The following is a 25,755-nucleotide window of genomic DNA, read 5'->3' on the forward strand; positions in this document are numbered from 1 at the left end:
TTTCTCAAGTGACTGAAGACTTTCTGAACATGCCATCTGCAGTTTTGAATGAAAAGTTATTTCCTAATTCTGAGCATAACTGGGAAAGCACACAGTACAGGTACAATGTTTGCAATACTGTAGTCTCCGACAATTGGCAGTGATAGTTTATTAACAATGACTAATAAAACTATTGCTTGAATGCTTTCAGAATTACATATATTAGTTTCTTATCAAATGTTAGACCAAACATACGAAGTATTTTTGGAAGCTTTAAGTGAGCAAACTTGTAAATGTTGAAATCTAAGTATCATAATCCAATATCTCTTTCTGAAAATAAAGTTGGTGAGGGAAATGACTATAGGAAAAATCCTTGGGGATTCTCATTATCTTGGTAGTGGGCCATGGTTCAAACAATGTTTCTGTGATGGATGTTTTGTCTCCTGATGTTGGAGACGTCAGATGTTGTAAAGACTCAGATAGTAGTTTCAAATTCAAATAAGCTCAGCAAGTGTATGCGTGTCCACACAACAGTCTGATTGTAACATCGTCGTGCCACTTCCTAAGATAGCAGAGTTGTGCTGGCAGGTGCTATGAAGATTGTAGTGCAGAAGAGTTGGCACCATTTTTTTCTTTATTTGAAGAGTAATTGTCGTCTGGATGACAAAGATAAAGCGACAATAGCAGACTAAGCACTGGGACTGGGGAACTGTCACATTTGTTTCTCAGATGGTATTGGTTCATCAAGGTCCAGTCATTACTATGCTATGTTATACGGGGAGACCATAGAAATTCAAAAGCACCTAGACAAGTTTCACTAAAAAGGAGGACTGAAATTAGGAGTGTTGTAGGTCTTAGCACTAAAGAAACAAACAGCACCAACTCTTCCACGACTCTGTGATCTTTGGCAGTGGTTTGATGAAAACACAAATTGACCGATGTGTGGAGACGTAGAAACAGTTTGGCTCACTTAGCTCGTTTGACTTCCCAACTATTATGTGAGTTTTTATAGCTGCCAATTATATCTCCAGCATTAGTAACAGTGCCTGTGGAAGCCTACACCGTCCGATTAAAGGAAAGAAGTCCGCTGCCTAAACCAATCGTCGACTTTTCGGGTAACTCTTTCTCACACCTGCTGGCTATCACTGCCTTTCCATTTCTCACCGTCCCCTCCACTGGATCTGGAGAGACGATCTCACTCTGATAACTCAGTTTGACAATTTACTGTAAATATTTCTCCATATCACTATCACCACCCTCATAAAGACTATTACAACTTCCTCTGTATGCACCGCAGCTTATACACACAAAATTTCTGTGGCCTATACATATTCTAAATCAGTCTAAGTACAATTTAAAAAAATTAACCATTATGCACAATATTAAACCCAACTCCGCACCACAATTTTTGTACATAATACATCTCTCGACCTGCAATAAAGGAATATGAGCACGTACCCTGAGCAAACACCAAGTGTCCTGTAGTTGTGGACGTCTCAGTTCTTTCTAAAACAATAAATATGAACAGAAAAATTGTGACACCTACAATAGCAGCTGTTATGCTGTAAACATCAGAACTCAAGGGAAGCAGTTGTTTGTTTGTTTGTGTGTGAGAGAGAGAGAGAGAGATATTACTATGAATTTTAATCAATCTTAGTGTATATAAAAGGGGGAAAAAAGACTAATCAGAATGAATAATCCAAAATAATAATAATAAACAGTCTAGCCGGACTGCTGTTGTCAATTACTGTACAATCTCTGTGGAACAGTCAAGTAGTGGGAAGAGCACTCAGCAGTCGTATTATGTCACAATGTGTGTGGGACACAGTAGCGTTTAGTGGCAAGACCTATCATTGTATGTAATCTGGTGCCATCCTTCCCACTCTATGCAACTAGAGCGACTAGCCACCACTTCTACACGAACGGCTATTTGCGCCTGTAATTCTCACCGGCAGCTGCCGAGGCGACCGTCGTGGGGAGTCTCGTGATGGCGACCGACAGTGGCCTCACCAGGTCGGGGCGACACACCTGGCGAGCCGTGCCGCAGCCGGGCGCGGATCCCGATCCGGGCGTCACAGACTGCTCGTACTTGAACAGCACCTTCTCGTCCTTCGGTTTGACACTGACCTTTGTCAGCGTACACGATGGCAAAGGCGCGCCTTCGGCTGCCGCGTACAGTGTTACCGACTGCTCCCGCTTTCTGTCGTTCTTCTCCTGCCCCGGGAGAACACACTCGCTCCCACCAGCGTACCGCTCCCCTTTCACCTTAACGGCACTGTCGGGAGGTGTCGACACGGCTGCCTGGTCATTTCCCAATTTCTCTTCACTTTTGGGGTTGTCACCTATAAAAAGATGAAACAGTTTGACTATAAGCTGCTGGGCGTGCTTCTCCCCCCTTTTGTCAAACAACTGCACATCAAAATAATAATTCACACACACAAAAAATCATATATCAGCAAAAAATAAATTAAAAATTCGATTATTTTGGGTTAGGCTTTACTGTGAATGTTATTGATGTCAAATTAAACAAGTAGTTTACTGTTACCAGAATCTCTCTCTCTCTCTCTCTCTCTCTCTCTCTCTCTCTCTCAAAAGTTTGTAACATGTCACCTGATTATATATACCAGTAAGAAATTTAAGCCATATAAACTTGAAAAGAGTGACAGTGTATCACTCGAAATATTTAGTTCCACACGTATTCACAAACTCAAAAAATCTCGATGATCCTTTAAAACTTATTCCAAAATAAGTAATGTTCTTATGCCACGTATTCTATGCACTCGGAAATAATGTCTCTGTTTTGCTATACAGTGTGTTCCTTACACCTAGAAGTTTCCAGACACCACTCTTCGTCTACAAAATATGCAAGTTTACACGTGACATTTTAAAAACAGAAAGCAGCCTGTGACCACTGCAGGTATTCTAATTTAGTTACTTTTATTTTCACCTTTAGACATATGCTTAGTTTTTAGTCAAAAACCTCCAAAGAGCCATGTTCTGAAATAGCGCCCCCCCCCCCTCTCTCTCTCTCTCTCTCTCTCTCTCTCTCTCTCTCTCTCTCTCTCTCTCTCTCTCTCACACACACACACACACACTCTTCACTGGACAGTGCCACAAGTTAGCCCAAAATCTTAACACAACATGCACATCATACAAACATGTAAATCCACCTCATGGGAGGTTTAAACCTTCTAAATGTGTTGTGGATATAAATAAACTGTGACTGGTAACAGTAAACTTGTTGTTTCATTGAAAACTTAAAATTATTTTTGGAAGAGCCAACTAATCAAACTACCCAGCTTGTGCGACAGGCAGCTAAATTAGGACTATTGTTCTTCATTAAAATCAGCAAGAGCTCACACACGGATGACATTAAGGAGAGGAAAAGTTCAGAAAGCAGAGAGAAGAATGGACAGAAATCGGTGTGGCAGAGTAAGAAGCTACTAGAACTCTAATCAAATACAATGGAAAAGTTTGCAAATTCACTACAAATATTTAAATTGGGAATCTTTCATTCGATGCAAAACATTTAGACATTACCAGACAGTGAACTGATGTAATGTCTGCAGACAGACAGTCTGAACATCACAAGAACAGGACCACTTATGAGGCTGGATTTTTGAGGACGAAAGAAACATTGGAGGATACTGCTACACCAAAGAACAGGAGCTGGTTCACATAGAATATGAACACCTTGACAAGGAGAGGACCTCAGTGGTGGGTTTGACTCCTTGAAACCATCTATGCAGTTATATAGCTGGACCCTCATTTGCAAGTAATTCAGGAAAAATATTTTGGAATTTCACATGGTTAGCATTATGGTCATAGTGCAAGCCTCAAATGTGGGAGGTTGTGGATTCAGATCTCCTAATGTACTTAACCTAAGTGAAAGTTTCATACTTTCTACAATATGATTGGAGCTCTCGCACCTCAAGATGATATAATGCATAGGCCTATACTATATCGAAACACAAACTGTTTCACTGTTTCTAAACATTACACTGTTCTACTTCATTTGTTTCGAAACTGCTACCGGCGAAATTTTTTATTTTTAAATCTTCATTGAAATTACTTTGATATCATCTTTATTCCATCAATTGGTTTATATATATTTTTTTATTTCTATTCTTCTCTCACATCATTTTAATCACCCTATTAACTTTTTCAATTGCTCTCATCTTGTCTTTCTATATTCTTTTTCCACGTGGAATCTTCGTGCACATGTTTTTAATTATTTTCTAATATTAACATCGATTTAATTTCTTCCATCTTATCATCCCATATTTCCGTGCACGTTATTGCGTTCATTATTTCTATTCCTAATTTTGCTTTAACTCCTTTTTACTTATATTCTCTTCTTTTGTTTATATCTCCATCTACATAATTTTGTCTATAGTGCAATAAGAATTTACATTTTAAATGTTTGTACGATGATTGAACACCCATGAAAATGTACATTTTTGACAAAAATTACATTTTGGACACTACTGCATAGTCATTATAAATACATTATTTAGTCTGTTGTTTTTGAACTGACAGATCAACATTTTCAAGTGTTCAAATCTTATGACAGTTAAATAAAAATAATTAAGTTCACATGCAGAATGATTCCAACCGGAAAAAGAATGATGAGAAGAAAGAATGAGAGCAATAAAAAAAAATTATAGGGTTATTAAAACAATGTAACAAAGGCATAGAAACAAAAAAGTTACATCTAAACCAATTAACTGAACTTAGAATAATGACCAGAATCATTTTGATAAGGATTTAAAAACAAAAAATTTCAAAATACCTGATGTTTTGAAACCACACATCACATATGAGGCTTCCACTATAATCAATACACTACACAGCCTGTAAGGTGTGGAGTATCACGCAAAATTATGAATATTTTTAATATCAATTATTGGCAAACAAGAGCCCGTCAGAATGAATGGTTGCAGGGTGTGATACCTGGGACCTTAACCTACAATACTGCACAGATGGTTTCAGAAAGTAGATCCCACGGCTGGGGACATCTCCTTGTGAGAGACCATTGCCTACATATAAAAATATTCCCAAATGTTTCCACACCAATTGTGCGAGACCTTTTCAGTGGTAAAACATCAACACAGAGGGCTCGAGGGGGCCTCAAACTTATACAATCGCATAGGGGGCCATCACATTTGTACAGTCACATAGGGGGGCCATCACCATTTGTTACGATACCCACTGCAAGGTTCCTTCTCGCTGACACTATCATTCTCAATTTGAAAGTCATCCACTGTTGTTCTGTCAATGCAAAATCCAATATGTACTTATATAAGTTAAGTCTTCTTTTCTACTGAAATGATTATGCTATTTGCAAAACTCAATGGCCTCCATACATGCCTCTCTTTGCGAACACACAGTAATGTGTCATATGTGCTAAAAACAGTCATCTCACGGAATTTAATTTTGTGGTTTCTGCCTTGGTAATGTGTTCAGCTACAGCCAATCTGTCAGTATGTCATATGTGGTAATTAATTTTGTGTTCTGCCAAGTGTTTGTTAATAAACTGCTGTCTACACTGTTCAAGAGGTACATACTGTCAACTGCGTGTACTTTGCTTCTCTAAAATACGGTCACATGTGGAGACACACTCACTGATGGGAATGCAACTCAATGTGTCGCTGACACTTGCTTAGTTTTGCTGCCACAATTCCTGCAATTATGTAGTTCTACAGTGCCTGCAGTTCTGAAATAGCTGCTGTTGTTTACAGAACCAGGAACAGGGAACAGTTAACTACGAGAGTCTGCAAAATACTTGCAATAACAATAACTTTTGGGTTGGGGGGGGGGGGGGGGGGGGTATTGTAGCCTGTCCCCTATGTCGTCCAATCCGTAAATTGAGCAAGCTGTGGGAAGCGGAGAAGACATTTGGAAAGGAATTTAAAGTTCACTGTCAGTTCCGCTGGGGCAGCTGTAGCGGGCACACAAATGTTAGTGTGCGCTGCGCTACTGGTGTGCACAACTAAGGAGAGAGTGTGGACAGACTGTGCTGTGTACCAGACTGCAAATTGTCGAACTGCTGTTTTTGAATCAACGGCAAACTGTCCTGTTACCTGGCACACAGCACGGAAAAGCAAGGCCGTGTTAAATAACGTAACAGCCCAGATCACGTAAGAAACAAATTGACCGTCCTTACGGCAGAACAGGCAACCGAAAAAATAGTTTTCCCGTCGGTCAACAGATGTCGCAGGCGACGCTACAATGCTAACTGACCTGTCCATGTCGCGGAATTGGCAACGCTGTATCTTCGGTGACGTGAATGACGCTGATTTGCGTTCGGCTAGAGCGCTGCGCGCGAAATGCATTCGTCACACTGCTGACTGTAGCTCATGATCGGCTATGGTTTTTCCCGAGTTTTCAGTCTAAGAATGTAGATTAGCTCCTGTAATTCTACAAACCAAGTTTATTTCTCACAATCATATGCAAAATTAAATAAATGAAAAGTAACACAGAAACATTTCTCGCGAGTTACTGTTTAAATGCTGACTGTATTGCAGTCACATAGGTTTTACACTCGCCTTCCATGCCGTCTATTTCCTCTTTGCTATACAGCTCTTCTCATACGGATTATGGTGGTAAAAAAGATCTCCACGTGCAGGTTAACACTAGAAAGTTTTCAAAATCCACACTCCGTTATGATGCGAATTAATGCTGGACATATTTCAGTGACAGTCATTTCAAATTTAAATTCTTTTACTTTGCATGTAACTTCTCGTAAATGATATAAGAGTGGCACAAAACGATGAATTTTGGATCGTTGTTGAATGGGGGCTGCAAACGCGGTAATATACAAGTGAAAGCGTGTTTTTGGAGCATATTTTGGTGATGTCAACTTTGAAGAGCCACAGACGGCAAACCATAATTATGTTAAAAATTTACTTTGTACAGTTAACCCACAAATATTCGCAACAGATGTACGTTTTTATCCACAACACAGTTATTACTGGGGATATCCGCACTCATGCAGACCTGTTACTATAAGTAGTGTTGTTTTCGAGTGAAAGCTGTGTGAGGATTATTAGCACACAGATAAAAAAAATTAAAATAGGCAGCGTCTATAGTTTGCATGTTATGCTCGTTCTCTTCTATTCTCCTCCCTTCACTCCAGTATAAACACTTGTTCACAAGTATAAAGGAATGGCAGTGAACATTGGCGAATTATCTATGAATACTCGTTCGCTGCAGTGTAAACGAGATTTTATACTCGTTCACTTCTTTCGCTCTAGTATATACCAGGATTTAGAGGGACCGATGACCTAGCAGTTAGATGACGGCTATTATTCGTTTATTTCACTGCTGCGATTTCAGCTCTAGAGCCATTTTCAAGCACCAAGGGAAAGGTCTTGTAAGATAATGCTTCTTAAATTCTTTACCCAATGTTACCACACTATGCTTTGCATTTTGTTATCCATATATTATATTGGTTTCAGTTTTCACATTGCACACAAAAATGCATCTACAGATAAAATTACAATAGTGAAGTGAGTAAACAGTTTTAAAAAGTCCAAATCGCAGCAAAGATTTCATTTAAAAATTGTACGATATGATTCTTGTGCAGGATGGGCTGCCACGTTATATCAGAATATAAGATCTGACAAAATTTAGATAGGATCGAATGCTTAGGGTTCTTTATTAATTCTTACTCGTAACTAATTTATTGATTTACCTGAATTTGAAATCCACTCCCGTAACCTTTCTTTATCTTTGACGGGAAATCTGAACATTTTTAGTTCAGGATTTGTCCGTCTACTCCTTCCACAGTTGATATACTCACAGGCCCTCGGCATGACGACTCGATCCACTACCACCGGTATGTCATAAACAGCTGTACTTCACAGACGCCAAATGGTGGAAAGCTGCTTGCGTTCGGATGATGTTGCCACATATTTCACAGAACGGAGTGCCATCTAGTGGTTGGTGCCACAAGTAAGGGTGTGACACTGTTGCCACCTGGTGGCTGTTCGTGACAAGGGTTGCCTGCTAGACCAAGCGATTGGGCAATCTGTTTCTTACGTGATCTGGGGTAACAGCCAAGCATATAGGACAGAGTGAGTAGCCCAGGTTGCCGAAAGCACTAATGAACGAGTGCAAGAACTATAGGAATAAGCTGACGGCAGTATAACCATTTCTCCCCTGCAATCCACTGCACTGCAAATCCGAAGTCGTTGTCAAGTCTGTAGACGTAATTGAGCTGAAAGCAGCAAATGTGGGTGACTACAAGATGCTAAAGAGCACTGCAGCCGCACACACTGCTAACATACCCGTCAAGAAGGCGGTGCCATAACCCCGACTTTATGAAGGCAACAGAGTCATTCCTGAGGGGACTGTCTGGGATCATCATTGAGAAGCAATCCAAGAGTCCATCAGGATTCCACAATGCAGCAGTCAAGATGCACAACCAGATGAACAAGGACAGGTTGCCTCTCTTCATAGTCACTGTGCAAATGGCAAATGAAGACACATACTCGGTGCGGACGCTTCTAGACTTCCCAGTCGAGGTGCGGGTTCTTCCTGTCAACCTGGACATTTCACTGTCATGCTACTGGGGCCAGGAAGAAAAGCATGTGGTGAAATATTGCCACAATGCTGCAAGATGCGTAAATGTGCAGGGAAGCCAGACAGCCGCACCTGTACCACCAGCAGAGACGAATGACCGACCTTAGACCACTGTGGTGAACCAAACTGGCACGGCTGCCAGAATCCTGCTGAGTGCGGCAACATCAATTAGAAGACGAAGAGACCGGCCAGCGTCTCTCAACGTCGAAACAGAGAATGTCACAGGCGCAGGAATGGTTAGATCGCATGGCCAACTGCCCACCGTGCCAGTGAGAGTGATGGACTTTGAGGAGGAGGGGGGGGGGGGGGGGGCAGCTCCCAAGCAGGGTTAGTGGGCCTCTTCACTCCAACGGCAAAGATTGTCACTACACGTTGCTACATCAGAAACCAGCAATAAGACGACAACCGCCACCAGAACCACAACCACCACGTCAATGCGGCTCTACAGGAGGCCAGGAGCTGATTCAGGATGGTGCACCATGCGGAGATGGAGGCTGCCTGCCGCCTACTGCAAGAAGCACAACTTAAGTGGCTGTGACTTCAGCCAAGGGCAATGCAAATGGATGTGCAGTCGTTCAAGGCAATGGCCTTCCAGAAGAACACACCATGCAGAACCAAGGCACGCAAACCAATAGGCAGAAAAAGATGATGGCAAACCATGTCACACAAACAACATACATCAGCTCAGTACAGCCGATAGATACACATAAAACAGAACCGAAAATTACATTCCTAGCTTTCGGAACAAATGTTCCTTCATCAGGGAGGAGAGAGGGGAAAGAAAGGGAAGAAGGGAAAGGAGATTCAGTTACTCACAACCCAGGCTATGAAGCAACAGGGAAAGGAAAATAGGGAGGGTAGCAAGGATCACACCTGCCATGAAAACCAAAAGATTGCAGTGGGCTAAACAACCTCAGGAGTGCACAAGTGAGGACTGGGCTAAGGTATGTGCAACAATATTGTGAGGTAAGTGGGTCTGATCTCTAAAGTTACAGGTTTTGATTTGAAATTGTAATGTTTTATTGATACTGAAGAAATGCACATTTGAATTTTGGGACTGCAGAGGTCTCCTATGCTACTACTCCTAACTTTTCTAACTTGCAACCGAAGTGTTGCCAGGTACTTGGAAGAAAAGCAACTGAAAGTGTTGCCCTGGCCAGGGAATAGTCCTGATATGAACCCAATTGAAAATTTATGGGCCATTGTGAAACAGAGGATAAGGAAATTTACAATTACCACCAAACAAGATCTCATTGAGAAACTACAAGAATTCTGGTACCATGACAATGATATTAAAATGTCATGTGAAAAGTTAATAAAAAGTATGCTAAACAGTATAAAAATGTTGATTAAGAACAAAGGCATGCATACAAAGTACTGAATGTACACATATAACCTGTATGTGGCTGTAAATGTGTAATAAATGTAAAGTTTTGGAAAAAATGTCTTTAGTCAAATAATTTGAACACATCTGTAAATAAAACTCCCTAAAACCCAAATGCTTAAGAGAAGGAGAAATAAAAACAGTGAGGTTTGTCAACGACATTGTAATTCCGCCAGAGACAGTGAAGGACTTGGAACAACAGTTAATGGAGCTGACAATATCCTAATAGGACGAGGGGGGGGGGGGGGGGGTCAATGGAATGTAGTTTAATTAAATCAGGCAATGGTGAGGTGGTTAGATTAGAACACTAAAAGTAGTAATGAGTTTTGTTATTTGGGCAGTAAAATAACCGATTGTCTGAAGCAGAGAGGATATTAAAAGTAGATTGGCAATGACAAGAAAAGCTATTCTGAAGAAGAGAAATTTGTTAAAATCAAGAACTCTCGCTATAGATTTAAGTGACAGGAAGTCTTTTGTGAGGGAATCGGTCTGGTGTGTATCCTTGTATGGAGGTGAAACACAGACGATTAGCAGTTTAGACAAGAACAGAATAGAAGCTTCTGAATGTTGTGCTACTGAAGAATGCTGAAGATTGAAGGTTAGAGCATGTAAGTAATAGGAGGTAGTGAATAAAAATGGGGAGAGAAGAAATTTGAGGCACAACTTGATTTAAAAAAAGGGATTGGTTGTTACAACACATTCTGACAAATCAAGGGTTCACTAATTTAGTATTGGAGGAAACTTGGGGGGGGGGGGGGGTTAAAATCATAGCTTGAGACCACCAAGATGAATACAGTAAGCAAGTTCAGAAGGATGTAGATTGCAGTTATTTGGAGATCATGGGATAGAGAAGCATGGAGAGCTGCATCAAGCGAGCCTTCGGATTGAAGATGACGACAAAACAACAGGTATGGAACTTCAATGCCATACATCAAATCACTAAGAAAGTTCAGTACATTTATTGTAAATATTCGAAGTTAATAAATAATATTTATGCTAGTGCTGCCATGTCACAGCAGCGTATGTTTAGATACTGATGGCATTTGTATACTGCCGCTTTACAGACAATAGCAGAAATTTAATTTTATGCTACCATGGATGTTTGAGCTGAATTTAAACAACATTTTGTTACAATAGCCTGACACTTCTTTAAGTTTTTAATAATGGCTGGTGTTATGGATCCAAAATTTTTCTATGCCTCTAGTCCTCAATGTGTTAAGTTTAGAATGAATGTCAAACGATCAGATTTAAGAAATTCATCGCACTTTCTCACACAAAACATAATTCATCTTGTGTAAAAGGGAACATACTTTGAAGGTAACGCTTCTCAAACCACCATTCGCAAAATTTTCCCACGAACTGTTAAAAGCCCCACACACGTGTGACAGATAAAGCAATCTGTCAAATGGGGTATTGCTTGCAATTTTTTACTCTGCTTGACACACCACACACTAGCAATTTGTCAAACAATTTCATTCAGTTATTATGAAGATCACTGTGTCGAGAAGTCCTCCTATGAAAAATGAACTGCTGTGTTTAGCAGTAGTTGCAGCTGATTTCCATACCTCCAGGAATACTTGTGAAACATAAATTTAAAATAAACAAAATTCTTTTGAAACTCTAACACTTTTCTTGGGAACTGTTAAATTACTTGACAGAATATATTACATTTTGCAGTGACGCTGAATGTGTTGTGTATATCTTTCCAGTGTGCCAATACAAGTCATTTTACATTTACTAGTCCTCAATTCTTTTTCATTCACTAGTCTTATAAATGAGCTCCACGTATTTACACAATAAGTCTATAGAATGTTGTCAACAGCAGCACTAATGATTACTGCAACTCTTGTTATAAATTGTATAAAGGAGAGAGAGATTGTATTAAATGACAACTATATAATAGATTTGCCCAGAACGTTTAAATTAAAATTACCTCTTAGCACTACATTAGGTACATATGACAATGTTAGAAACTTTAATAATGCACAAAATTATTTCATAAAAAACTCTGAATCATAAAAGGGAGGCCAGTGTATCATGAATACGAACTTCCCATCAATTCTATTTCTGCAGCACAATCTTCAAAATGCTAACCACCGCAAAATCAGAGGCTGTACTTTGTATTACTTCTTAATATAAATGGCAACTCAGGCTTCCACATTACTTCTGAGAGTAGTTCGTGGTCCCAACAAAACTGCATAACCACATAAATAGAGGAATGAGATGCAGCCATTTTGCGTGCATAAATTACATGTGAGTGGGCATTGTATTTTGTTGTTATACATTGTGCATTTTCTTTGGGACTGAAGTTTCATTTTCGTACTATTCTCTCATTTATGTTTCACTGCTGCAGTAGCAGCCAGTCAAACTAACAAAAATTTAACTCACAACTAAAACAATGAAAATTACTGGAATTCTAAAAAAAATTTTGAGTGTTTTTTCCCAGATGAAAATATTCCTGGGTTTTTCCCAGTTGTCCCATAGCACATACATCCTGCTCAAACACAACAACTTCACATTTTACAATTTATGAAAGTTTCCAAAGTTAAGAGTAATCAGTTTTTTTTTTCTTTTCCTATAATAATAATAATAATAATAATAATAATAATAATAATAATAATAATAATATATAATTTCTTTTTTTTGTTTTTTTTTTTTTGTACAAATTACAATTCGAAACAATGCTCCTCATGTGCGAATTTGATGATGTAAGTAACTTTTGCAATGTGCATCATTTCCAGTTTTGTAGGCAGGTGATTAATCCTGCAACAATAACAAACTTGAGGACTACCGTATTTACTCGAATCTGAGCCGCACTTTTTTTCTGATTTTTGTAATCCAAAAAAACTACCTGCATCTTAGAATAGAGTGCAAAGTAAGTGGAAGTTCTGAAAAATGTCAATAGGTGCCGCCACGACTAACTTCTGCTGTCTAATACATGTAGCGCTACACATGCATGCTTTGCAGGCACAAAGATAAATACTGACGCCAAAACCTCTGTGCAGTAAAAAAAAAAATAAAAAAAAAATGTACTACGAAAATCTGACTGGCAAGACTGTTTGGGATGTTTTGTCAATATGGCCAACTCTACGTTCTCAATTTTTTCCTACCTGTGAGGAGAGATGGTTGCTAATAGGAACTTTTATGAATTGTGAATCACATGCAGTATTCTCTTCACCGTAGGAATAATACGAATATAAACATTTTGCCATGTATTCTTTCGTGTTTGCTGCTATCTCATTTAAATCCTGTCTACATAATGAACTACGAAACTAGAGTGAGACAACAGCAAATGCGGAAGAATATACATATCATGCCATGTTTATATTTGTATATTCTTAAGCCTAATAGTGATACAGTCAGAAATGAAGCACTGCAACTGACTAGATTTTTAAATCTAAGAACTAACGTTCAGAACATCTTCTATCATATGCAGTGTATTATTTGGTACTTGTTGATCATTATCAAAGAAAGCAGCAGTGTAAGTAACAACAAATAGCAGTCTCTTGCCATTGTTTCGATAATGAGATGATTCCTCCCTCCCTCCTTCCCTCTCTCTCACTCTCTCTTTAAATGTAAGCGGCATTTGCATGCACAAGAGCAAGTCATGCTGCGAGTGGCGACAGGCTGTAAACACTCATTACCAGAATGCGACAAACAATGCATGACACAGTACAGTAATGCATTTTCAGCTTAGAGCGACAAACATCTATAACAAAGAGAACGACACTTATCAGATCAAAGAAAAATAAGCAATCAATTCAAACCAGACAAAGCATCTGAAAAAGGAAGGGTACCCATATAAATACGGACAGAGCGCCTGACGCATAGCAATGGCTACCTGGTAAACCGTAACTGCTAAGCTTACGACTTGAACCAAACTACTATAGCTGTATCGTCATTCATTTGACCTAAATTGTGTCTCATATTACAATGGACCAACTTTGCTTTGATTTGGAGATGCGACCTAAAACTTTTCTCTCCCCTTGAATTTCGAGTCTCAAATTTCAGGTGCGGCTTAGATTCGGGAACAAATTTTTACCCCGATTTCGAGTCTCATTTTTCAGGTGCAGCTTAGATTCAAGTGCGGCTCCTCCTCCTCCTCCTCATCATCATTATTAACTTTATTGGTCACATTGGACCCATTGGACCACTTGAGTCATTTCATACTCAATTTTTCTTTGGAAGTTGTAATGTTTGGCCCTTGCAATCTACCCATGACTGTTTAATTTTTTTCTGAGCACAATTTTCTCAGTAGACATTCTGTGCCCATGAGGTCCTCATGTATAAGTAAAGCTTTCATGAACAACCAAAAGATTAACATAGTTATACAGTATAAAGGAGAAAGAAATAATAATACAGAGAGTAAACAAAATGATATAATCTCAATTTCTAAACTGAACAATGTATAACATGAAACACTTTTCCCTAGATACGAAGATCACACACTATAAAACTGTAAACCTACTGGCAGCCACTTATGCTTCGAACCCCTGTACAAACTTAAAAATGAAAGAAGAATCATCAGAACTTGGAAAAAGAAAAAATAGGAAGTCAAAGTAATCTGGAGAATCATCTCCAATGGAACTACACTATCAATCAAAAGTTTTTGAACGCCATGGAAATGAGATAAAAAAAAAAAAGCTAGTTATCAGATTCAAATATGAATTAGCTATAGTGTTTACCCAGTGTAATGCTGAATATAATGTTTAAGAGTAGTGTGCCACACTTTTAAAAATGATATCGTTCAAAACATAACTTTCCGCTGTTCAGGGTCCAAGGATTGCTTGCCGTTAATTTTGTATTGTGGTGGCATAATATAACCTTTCCTCATTAGATGGCATCCATAGGACGCCAACAAATCTGTAAATACATATACAGATAAGAAAGGGGCATGTAGTTATGCATGAGATATCAAAGAGTGAACTTCAGTGAGTGCCCAGTGTAAACATCGATAATGGGACAAAGAAAGGAGCTTCGAAAAGAGAAATGTTCTGCAATTGCATCTTTACGTGCAGCCGGTCTTACTATGCAACAAATAGCACATTCAAATATTTCTTAGGGATGTGTCCATTATACCTTGCAGAGGCATGTGTATATCCCCCGGAATATAGACCAAACTCGATAGGGTAGGCCAAAAGACACATCAAGAAGTGATGACAAATATATGGTAGACGCAAGTAAATGTGATCGCTTCAAAACAGCGTCAGTTTCAGCAATAGAACTCTGCCACAATAGGGAAAAGCCAGCGAGTAAGTACTGTGGAAAGACCTCTTCAGGCAGTGAGCCTTAACGGGTGTGTGGAAGCTAAGAAAGAATTACTGATGGCTATTATTAGGCAGAAGAACCTACACTGGGCAAGACAACATGGAAATTGGACAGTAAATCGGTGAGGAAAAAAGTTATTTTTCACTGAAAAATCGAAATTTTAGGTCTCTGGCAAAAAGCAACGCAAGTTTGTTCGCCAGTCACCTGGTGAACGAATGTGATTGTTACAAAAATATGTATCTCTAACATTAAAGAAGGGAAGGGGTTCCCTTATGGTCTGGGGATGTTTTGGAGGTTGTAAGACCTGTGATCTTGTACAAATAAAGAAACAGGGTAACCATCGCATTCTACAGTATCATCCAAAGCCACGTGGAAGATGACTGATTGGCAAGGGATTCGTCCTACAGCAAGTTAACGGCCCTGAACACACTTCAAAACTGTGTATAACATTTGGTAAACTTACAAAAAAAAGAAGGAATTGAAAAATGTGATCTGGCTGCCCCAATTCCCCGAATGTAATCCTATTGAACAGCCTTGGGACCAGCCTACAAGAGGAATGGTGGCATATCACTGAGGAAACCCTGCTGAAGCTGACAGAAAGAATGCCTCCCATATGCAGAGCAGTGATTGAAGCCAAAGGAGGCTACTTTGAGGAGAGTAAAATTTGGCTGCATGTATTTAGTTTCAATAAAAGATCATTCCAAATTAACTTTTGAGTATTTCTAACATTTCTGGTTCCAATTTCCATTTCTTTCCTCAAAATCACTAATGTTCAAAAACTTTTGAGCAATAGCGTAACTGCTGAGAGATTAGCTGAATCAACAGTGCAATGAAAAAAAAAAAGATTCTTATTTCTTTCATATCTTGCAAATGCAAGGACACAGAATTTTACAACACCTTATCATGAGAAATATTAGAATGAAGACAGAAGGACAATGGATCTGAGAAATTCAGCAAGATCTTAAAGCTGTTGGTCTCCAGGTAACAGATGCAGGAGAACAAAGTTAAAATTAATACTTTTCTTGAGAACCACAAATTTTCAACAAAACTTACACACAGAATGTCTACTGAGAAAATTGTGATCAGTAAAAATTAAACAGTCGTGGGTAGATTGCAAGGGCCAAACATTACAACTTCCAAAGAAAAATTGAGTATGAAATGACTCAAGTGGTCCAATGGGTCCAATGTGACCAATAAAGTTAATAATGAGGAGGAGGAGGAGAAAATCTTACACATCGTCAATGCAGTCTGGCAATCCAAAATATGTTGACTGGCAGAAACCCAATGTGACTCCCAGAAGTCGGTACTGACCCACTGACAAGTACAGGGACTTCATACAGGCAGAAATTTCATACCCAAAAACCCAACAGAAAGGAATTTGAAACTCAAAACGCACGGACGTAAGAAAGAATGCAGCTCCAAAGTTATAGGATGGTTGTATTTAAAACATTATTACACTCTCAGTTTGTGTGTAACAATGACACTTTTGTGTGTAACAATGACGCTGTGTTACTAAAGAGAGAACTATTCCTATTAGTACAAGGTTTGTGTGTGTGTGTGTGTGTGTGTGTGTGTGTGTGTGTGTGTGTGTGTGTGTGTGTGTGTGTGTGTGTGTGTGTGTTGGGGGGGGGGGGGGGGGGGGCACAATCAATTAAGGAAGAAAAACGCACATATTCACACACAAAGCAGGTCAGTTCCACATCCAACTGTAAAAGGAAATGAATTAATGTTTCCTCCATGCTAGAGAGAAAGAGAGAGAGAGAGAGAGAGAGCTACATGCAATGATGAATGGAATATAAATAAGAACCACTAGCTTGTAATTAAACATTTCTTGCCAACAAGATTTGTGGCCAGTTCAAGCTCGTACCCACCAAATGATTAAGTCACCAGCCAGGTGACAGGAATGAAGGAATGAATAAGTCACATTCTTGGAGCAAGGCTATACTGACAATTGTTGTGATGGATTTAAAGAATTAATAGAAACCCTAAGGCAAGATAATTCAAATGGTAATCAAATGAAGGGCGTTATAACTTTATTTCTAAATACTGCTGCTTAAATGTGTGCTGGTAGTGTTTTGTGGCTGGAAAGCTTAAGCACATCATTTTGAACAGTTATCAATATTCACAACCACCAAATGCAAACAGACTTACCTTTCTCGAGGATAACATTCTCCACAAAGTCATCCAGCACTTTTTGCAGTTCTATAAGCTTCTGCTGATCGGCAGGACTCAGATTCTTGCGGGCAGATATCGGTGGCCGGACGGGCGGCCTTGGAGGCCGACCAGACGGGCCCACGCCGTTCAGCCTGCTGCCGCGCTTACGTTGCTGCCGGTACGCTGTAGCGCGTCTCCACTGCTTCGCGTCACCTGTGTCGAGAGAGATATACATCTGTGAAGACCGTAACAAACTGGGGCACACTGAAACGGCATCTGTGTTTGAGTGGAACCTCTACTTTATCAAGTTTATTACCTAATCGCTACCTGCATCACTGTACTCATTTGATAGAATATTATTCTCACACAAACAATGTGTGCCTCAACTATACAGGGTGTTACAAAAAGGTACGGCCAAACTTTCAGGAAACATTCCTCAAACACAAATAAAGAAAAGATGTTATGTGGACATGTGTCCGGAAACGCTTAATTTCCATGTTAGAGCTCATTTTAGTTTCGTCCACCTACGCTCAATGGAGCACGTTATCATGATTTCATACGGGATACTCTACCTGTGCTGCTAGAACATGTGCCTTTACAAGTACGACACAACATGTGGTTCATGCACGATGGAGCTCCTGCACATTTCAGTCGAAGTGTTCGTGCGCTTCTCAACAACAGATTCGGTGACCGATGGATTGGTAGAGGCGAACCAATTCCGTGGCCTCCACGCTCTCCTGACCTCAACCTTCTTGACTTTCGTTTATGGGTGCATTTGAAAGCTCTTGTCTACGCAACCCCAGTACCAAATGTAGAGACTCTTCGTGCTCGTATTGTGGACGGCTGTGATACAATACGCCATTCTCCAGGGCTGCATCAGCGCATCAGGGATTCCATGCGACGGAAGGTGGATGCATGTATCCTCTCTAACGGAGGACATTTTGAACATTTCCTGCAGCAAAGTGTTTGAAGTCACACTGGTACGTTCTGTTGCTGTGTGTTTCCATTCCATGATTAATGTGATTTGAAGAGAAGTAATAAAATGAGCTCCAACATGGAAAGTAAGCGTTTCCGGACACAAGTCCACATAACATAGTTTCTTTCTTTGTGTGTGAGGAATGTTTCCTGAAAGTTTGGCCGTACCTTTTTGTAACACCCTGTATATAACTGCCATCAACAATAATTTCAGATATGGACAGAATCAAATTTTCATTCTGCAGCAGGAAATATAAAAAGTACTACCCAAATTTCTGAGAATATCCCTGTAAAAAATCAGAAAACTTACATTAAGTCTTAATTTCAACCACCACCATCAAAGTAGTGCCCCACTCAATTGTATACAATGCTACCAGCCTCTTTCCCACCGTTGGAAGCAGTGCTAGAAGTCTGATGGTTGAATCTTATTCAAAAATTAGTCGAGATTCCACTCAAATCTGTTCTACGGAAATCAAATCCCGCCCTTCAATTTCAGGAGGAAGAAGAAATGCAAAGGACAAAATCAGGCAAGCAGGGTAGGTGAGGGACAGTTTGGTTACTTTTGCCAGGAATTTCCCCTACTGTGAGCGATACGTTTGCAGGGTAAAGCCTAGTTTACACAACAACAGTGGCTTGCGTGAAAAGAGTTGCACGCAAATGGTTTTGTATACATCTGTAGACACGGCGCCGGTAGTGTACACTTCAGTTTCATCATTTGTGAGAGCTGTATATTCTTAGCATTGTACGAATAGTGGCAGCTGTACGAACTGTGGTGGAATTAACACTTCTTTGCACAAAATCACTGTGTAAGACAAAAGATAAAGTCAAGGAACATGTCCGAGTTTGTGATTGGATCAAGAATCGATGTCAGCTCAGTTGCTCAGCGGTTATTTAAATTATCTCAGAATGTCACCAGAGCAGTTCATGTTTCTTTTAAATACAGTTAGCAATGCAATAATGAAAAAAGATACTGTAATGCATGAAGAGAATGTGGATAGAGTAGTTTATCAGCCAAGGACATGGAGAAGCGTAAATGCCAGGAGGCCGATACACGCAAAGCTGCAAGCAGGCAGCAGTAATTATTCGAAACAGGCCACATTAAGAAGAGAATCATTTTCCATCTATTTTCGTACCTTGGCAAAATTTAAGAATTTAAAAATATATACCAGTAGTAAAAAATGTGAATGTGAAGTACTGATGCGACTTTTCAAATAAATAAATAAATAAATATTTATTGAGTAAAGAACGCAGCTCGGCAGACTTGGGTATCCTTTTCTCCTGGACACAATTTTCCTAAAAAAAAAACAAACCAGCCAACTTGAACCACGGGATTTTCCCTTTTAGATGCAGGCAGTTCCAGCGTCAGATGTTACGCTTGCCTGTATTTTTCTTAGCTCATTTGTATAATACTACTGACTGAATGTATTGTGTACTGTAGCTCGCCATCATCAGTCCTTCAAAGTTCAGATCGTGTAGGACGGCCACAAACGCAGCAACAGGTTGCCTCCTGTTTTTGTAGTGAACATCACTGAAATTCTCCAAACACCTATGTATGGCATACATGAAAGAGCGGAATTTCTTCCATCTGAATTGCATATTTCAACATCAGAAACTCATGCAAGTAGTGTCACCAAAGTTGGAACGATACGAAACAACTTAGTTTCACCAACGAGTTGCGCAAATGAGCACCGCATATGCCGATTAGTCAGGTAGCGCAGTTGCATGCAACCTAGTGCTGTCATGTAAACTAGGCTTAATTGTCACAATGCAGCAACCAGTCTTTGTTCTTCCATGTCGTGGTCCACTTGCTTCTAATATCTTCCCTCTGTCTCCTCAAAACAACATAGTAAAACTTCCCTGCGACTGATTGACCGCATGGGTGAATTCCTTATGGACAATTCCATGAAAGTCCAAAAGAGTCTCGAGTGTCAGCTCAATGCTGGTATGAATGCGACACACTTTTTGAGGTGTGGAGAGGAGGCTGCCTTCCACTTGAACAACTGCTGTTTTGTATCTGGGTCATAACAGTACACCTGTGATTTATTGGTAGTTACAACACCGAACGGGAAATTTGGATCATCTGGAACTGTTATTTGCAGTTCAACACGTACGAACCCAACAGTCTCACTGGCTGGCAATAAGGAACTAACTTTGCGGCAATTCGTCAGCAGGAATGTGTTGAGATACCACTTATGTAATTACAATGGTTTCACAAACATCATGGATTGTCCGTCATCTGTCCTGCTGGATCATTACACGCACTTTTGGCGAAATTTTTCATAGTTGTGAATTATAGCAGTCAGCCTGAGTGTGTCATCCTTCACAAACTCCCAGCCATACCGAAATTTCTTAACATCACTCAGACACTCTCACTTGGCCCATAGCTCATTCACCAAAAGCCTCCCTTAGCATTTGGTGGTCTTCAACTACAGTTTTTCAGAGCTTAAAACAAAACTTTAGTAGATCCTTTGTTACTTCAACTCTGCAAAGTTCAGAAGTCATCACTGGCTGTGAATTCCTTGACAGGGATGTAAGTATTATACAATAACAACACTGGTCTCAATTCCACATTGTCTCATTTGCCCTGTTGCAGGAATCCAAGTAATTTTGGAAGTTACGTGATGAATTTAGTGGAGTACAATGTAAGCATGTAGTCAGTGTGATCAAAAAGTAACAGGATTTTTTTAAAGTTCCCAGGATAGGATTTTCAGTTTTTTCATCTTGTTGGTAGACATGTTCCCAAAACATGTTTGCATTTTCAGCTGTTTTGAATATTTACTTTACTGCTGACAGTCTAAAAGTTATCTGTGTTTACAACTGCTCAGCAATTTTTATTTTTGAAAAAGGTGGATCAAACAATTTGCATTAAATTTTGCTTGAAATCATGGAATAGATTGGAGGACCATACTCAAAAAGTTGACTGTGACTTTTGGAGTATCTACTAAGATTAAGACAAGAAATTATGAGTGGTATAAACATTTCAAACAGGAGTGAGAAGACGCTTAGGATGACAGCCCTGGATGCCCTAGCACATCGGTTACCGACAACTGTGGAAGTGACTCATTTAATCATGATATCATGGGTCAAAGACATTTCAATACTACTTAAGTAGATAATGCACTGGTACATTCTTCTCCTCCTCCCATTTCATTCAGTATTAATTTTATACTAGTTTAAATCTGTTTTAACAACCGTACGATCAGAGAAAATTATATAAAAAATGAAAGAAAGAATTACAAAGAAATTGAAAATTACCTGATTGACTGTCGACACTGCTAGGAACTGCGAATTCTGAAAATCTGCCGGAGACTGGGCGACTAGATTTACCGCCTTCTGATGCAGAAGTTCCCACTCTGTCTAGGGAGCGATCAGAAGGTGCTCCTTTCCTCCATGCCCCAGCCTTTGACAATGCGCCACCTTTGGAATTTGGCTGCGTGGACCGGAAAACAAGAAAATTCATAAAATTTCCTCCATTTTTATAAATTTCACATTGTGTCAAACAAGATAGTCTTATATTACAGTTTGTGCTTTTGAGAGTTGTACATAATGGTTTAATCTAACTTGAAATGGTGAAAAAAGGTGATTTTTTTTTTTTTTTTTTTTTTGGGGGGGGGGGGGGGGGGGGGGGGAGCGTAGCTCGTTAGTCTCTTATGAGAACAGCATTTCACAGTTATACCCAGATAGCTATCTACCTTCCACAATGGTCAGAATTTCCAAGAGAGTGACCAAAACAGGCAAGTGTTCGTTTGCTGAGCTCAAGAGCAGCGAGTTAAGACATCTTAGAGTAGAGGTTCATATGTGGTGAAATAATTTGAAGCAATGTGTGGATCACAAGGTAATACAGAATGAGCACAATCTCAGAATGGATAAAATGAAGTAAAAAAATCTACAACGCCTTCTCTGAAGGATTTGTCTTAGCCATAAAGAAAAACCACCTATATCTGGGATTTGAACATCACCCCTTTTGAATGGAAGTACAGTGAGCTGCTCAGGTGACATCCATCTATTCCACATTAAAAGTCTCTAAGCTCCCTTTATCAACCAATTGCGCTTCTTAGTGACAACACAATACTCTCCACCTTCTTTTATACTGCCTCTTGTGACATCTGGTCTTCAAATCTGCATCGTATAGGAATATTCAGATGCTTTTGAACAGATGGTGTATTTTCTCTACAACTGCGAAAGGATTCTTACAAGAATTTCCAAGATAAGTCATTAAGTTAATTATGTACTCACACTGTCTTCTGATCGTGCTCTGGCCCTTGCTAGTGACAAAGCTTGACTGATTCTCTTCAGTATTGCTTCATTCTGAAACACAAAACAAAACTTTTTGTAATATTATATTCCGGTGGTAGTTAACATAATGGTTCTTCACAGAGTACGCACAGAGGTGAACAACACAAAATATAAACTCCCTGGTGAAAAAACCAACCAGATTTCTGGCACTCGCCTTCAAACTAACTTCTAACATGCTAACTTGTTTATTAAAACAGTGTGACAAGAATTGGACAAAGCATTCATTCACAGTAAATCCACAGTATGAATATAAAGAAGTTTCATGGGGCAAGGAGCGTGTAATCAATGTGATATACGAGGTATGTCCACAAAGTAAGTTCTCTTTGGTTGTATAAAACAAATGTGTACAGACACACAAAAAATATTTATGGTACAAAAATCTACAACTGTTTAACTATTTTTCTACATAGCTTGCGAAACTTTGCACGCACTTGTCATAGCATGGCACAAGTTTTTGTATGCCTTCCTCATAGAAGGGTGCCGCCTGTGTGTTCAACCATGTGGTAACATGTTCTTTTAGCTCGTCATCACTGTTGAAGTGTTGACCACCAAGGACAGATTTTAGGTGTAAGAAGAGATGAAAGACACTAGGAGCGAGGTCCAGGATGTACGGACGACGATCAAACGCGTCCCAGTGAAATTCTCGTAAGAGTTGTTTGGTCACATTTGCTGTATGCGATCGGCCATTATCGTGGAAAAAAACATCACCTTTTGACAGTAATCCTCAGCGCTTTTTCTGTATTGCGCGGTGCAATTTCTTAATGGTCTCACCGTTACCATGTGCATTGACTGTTTGGCCTCATGGTAAGAAATCAATCAGCAAAATGCCTTTTCTGTCCCAAAAAACAGTGCACATGACTTTTCGAGGTGTCAAGATTTGCTTGGGTTTAACCTTCGTTGGGGATGAAGTGTGCCTCCATTCCATTGATTGCCATTTTGTTTCTCATAAGATACCCAAGTTTCATCCCCCCCCTCCCCCGTGACTATCCGAGAAAGAAAACCATCACCTTCTTCACTGTAGCTTGTCAAAAACTAAAGTGCACTGCCCATCCGTTGTTTTCTATGTTGTTCAGTAAGAATTTTGGGTACCCAACCAGAGCAAAGTTTTCAAAATTTCAGTTTTTCCGTAATGATTTCACGAATTAGTGATCAGAAGATTTGTGGAACTTCTATAGCAAGGGCACTAAGTGTAAACTTACGGTTGTGCTTAATCTTCTCTTCAATTGTGTGAACCAGATCAGTGGCCACAGGGAGGCGTCCACTTTGTTCTTCATCATGCACCTGATCATGTCCTTCATTGAACAGTCTGACCCATCTTCTATCCATTGAATCACTCTTAGCATTTTGTCCATAAACCTTGCAGATTTTCTGATGAATTTCCTTTGGTTTAACTTTCTTTGCATTTAGAAAACGAACCACAGATCTGATTTCACACGCAGAAGCATTTTCAATTAAAGCTGACATTATAAAGAAACACTACAAAGCACACGCTGGCAGCAGAGGTCTGAAAGTGGCGTACATGTCTTCTCCTGTAGTCAGAGTAACTGCTGCACATGCTCGGCTCGGAACAGCGATAGTAGCGCTGCTGCGGATAGAAATAGAAACGGAACTCACTTTGTGGACGACCCTCGTAGTACATGGTCAACAGGACTAATTTTGTGATATTCCCTATCACCGGCCACGAAAGTGTTACGAACGGCAGAGAAAGCATTAAATACAGACTACCTTTTCGCGATTGTGAAACATAGCTGAGGTTTGGAAATGGTTTGAGTTGTCAAATTGTAGTTTGCAGTGGGTCCTCTAGTTATACTGAAAAGAAAATTATCTGTGAAAAGTTTTAAGAGGCATTTGATGTGCATAAGTTCATTTCATGCAGCAGGGATTGTTCTTACTGAGGGCTGAGCATCTACCAAGATCATAACGTCACCACTCATATGGCTAGAAATGTCTGGAATTGGTATACTTATGTGAAAGGGGTGGTACAATATACAACTGACCATCGTTCAGGATTAACAAGCATTGATCCCGAGAATGTTTTGAGTTGTTTTGATGCCAAATGCAGTCCTACACAGCATCTTGTGCAGCTCCTGCAACACAAATGTTCAAGTTGAAAGCTGTGTTACACAGTGTAGGGATACATCAAGCAGGCTGGATTTCATTTTGGGGCATTATTTCAGATATCTTAGCCCTGCAGCCTTTCTAAGATTATGAGGATCTCATGGTGGTTCGTTAACTGACACATTCGAACTCAGAATATCTGTCATGAAAGCAATACAAGCCTATTGGAGAGAATCTGAAGAGTTAATATAACAGGAATAAAGAAGCCCATAGTGTCAATTGAACAAGTTCAACATATTAGCCATATCAACATCACCTGCTCTTATGTCTGAGAATATACACTTTCAATATCCTTCAGAATGTTCAAAGGGAACCAACACCATCAAGGAATTGCTTGCAGCTGTTGAAATGACAGTCAGGATGGGCAACATGGTGACACATTACAGGAAAACACAGGAACCAAATTTGATTGGTACAGTACTATAAAATAGCCTAACAAAAATTTGCAAAATATAGCAGAAATGGACTTACCATAGTAGTTATTATCGGAGATTTCTCTTCTAAATCTTAAAAAAGATTCAGTAGAAGCATGGAATCATATCATGATTCCTACTTATCCAAAGCTACAAAAAACTGCACTGAAGCAGTCGAGTTTACTGCCACTAGTTCAGCTTCTGGGAGACTTCTCTGTCACTAATGCAGTAGACTCAAGGGGAAATTTGACAAAAATTTTATTTTTACAGTCTGTGGGATATATAATGCCGAACTATTGTTGTATTTATTGAGTAATAAATATGATATTATAATGGTTATATGTGGTTTCCTTTTATGTCTTCCTACAAATTCATTACTTACCAGCCATTTTAAAAATATCAATACTTTGAGGTCAACCTTCACCAGCAACTGAGTTTACACATCAACCACTAACCCCCTCCCCCAACTTGTTAAGAAATCAAACTTACATGTATAAAACAGTTTCAAACATCTGATTACTTTACAAATGAGTTTATGTGGCAAATATATGCCATTAAGCCTGTACGTGCGAAAAAGTTTAA

General features: G+C 39.5%; 1 protein-coding gene across 5 annotated transcripts in view; it reads right to left on the reverse strand.

Annotated features, from left to right (window-relative positions):
* Positions 1–25,755, reverse strand: part of LOC126109623 (lysine-specific demethylase 4B-like) — a 387,367-nt gene that overhangs the window by 229,360 nt on the left and 132,252 nt on the right. For all 5 annotated transcript variants that reach the window (XM_049914665.1, XM_049914668.1, XM_049914666.1 and 2 more), the window contains 4 exons: positions 22,583–22,654; positions 21,602–21,776; positions 17,369–17,584; positions 1,929–2,321 (listed from right to left, as the gene is read on the reverse strand). In XM_049914665.1, coding sequence (XP_049770622.1) covers positions 1,929–2,321; positions 17,369–17,584; positions 21,602–21,776; positions 22,583–22,654 — 856 coding nt within the window. The remainder of the gene's footprint in view (positions 1–1,928; positions 2,322–17,368; positions 17,585–21,601; positions 21,777–22,582; positions 22,655–25,755) is intronic.

This window comes from Schistocerca cancellata, chromosome 12, assembly GCF_023864275.1.
Source record: "Schistocerca cancellata isolate TAMUIC-IGC-003103 chromosome 12, iqSchCanc2.1, whole genome shotgun sequence".
Lineage (NCBI taxonomy): Eukaryota > Metazoa > Arthropoda > Insecta > Orthoptera > Acrididae > Schistocerca > Schistocerca cancellata.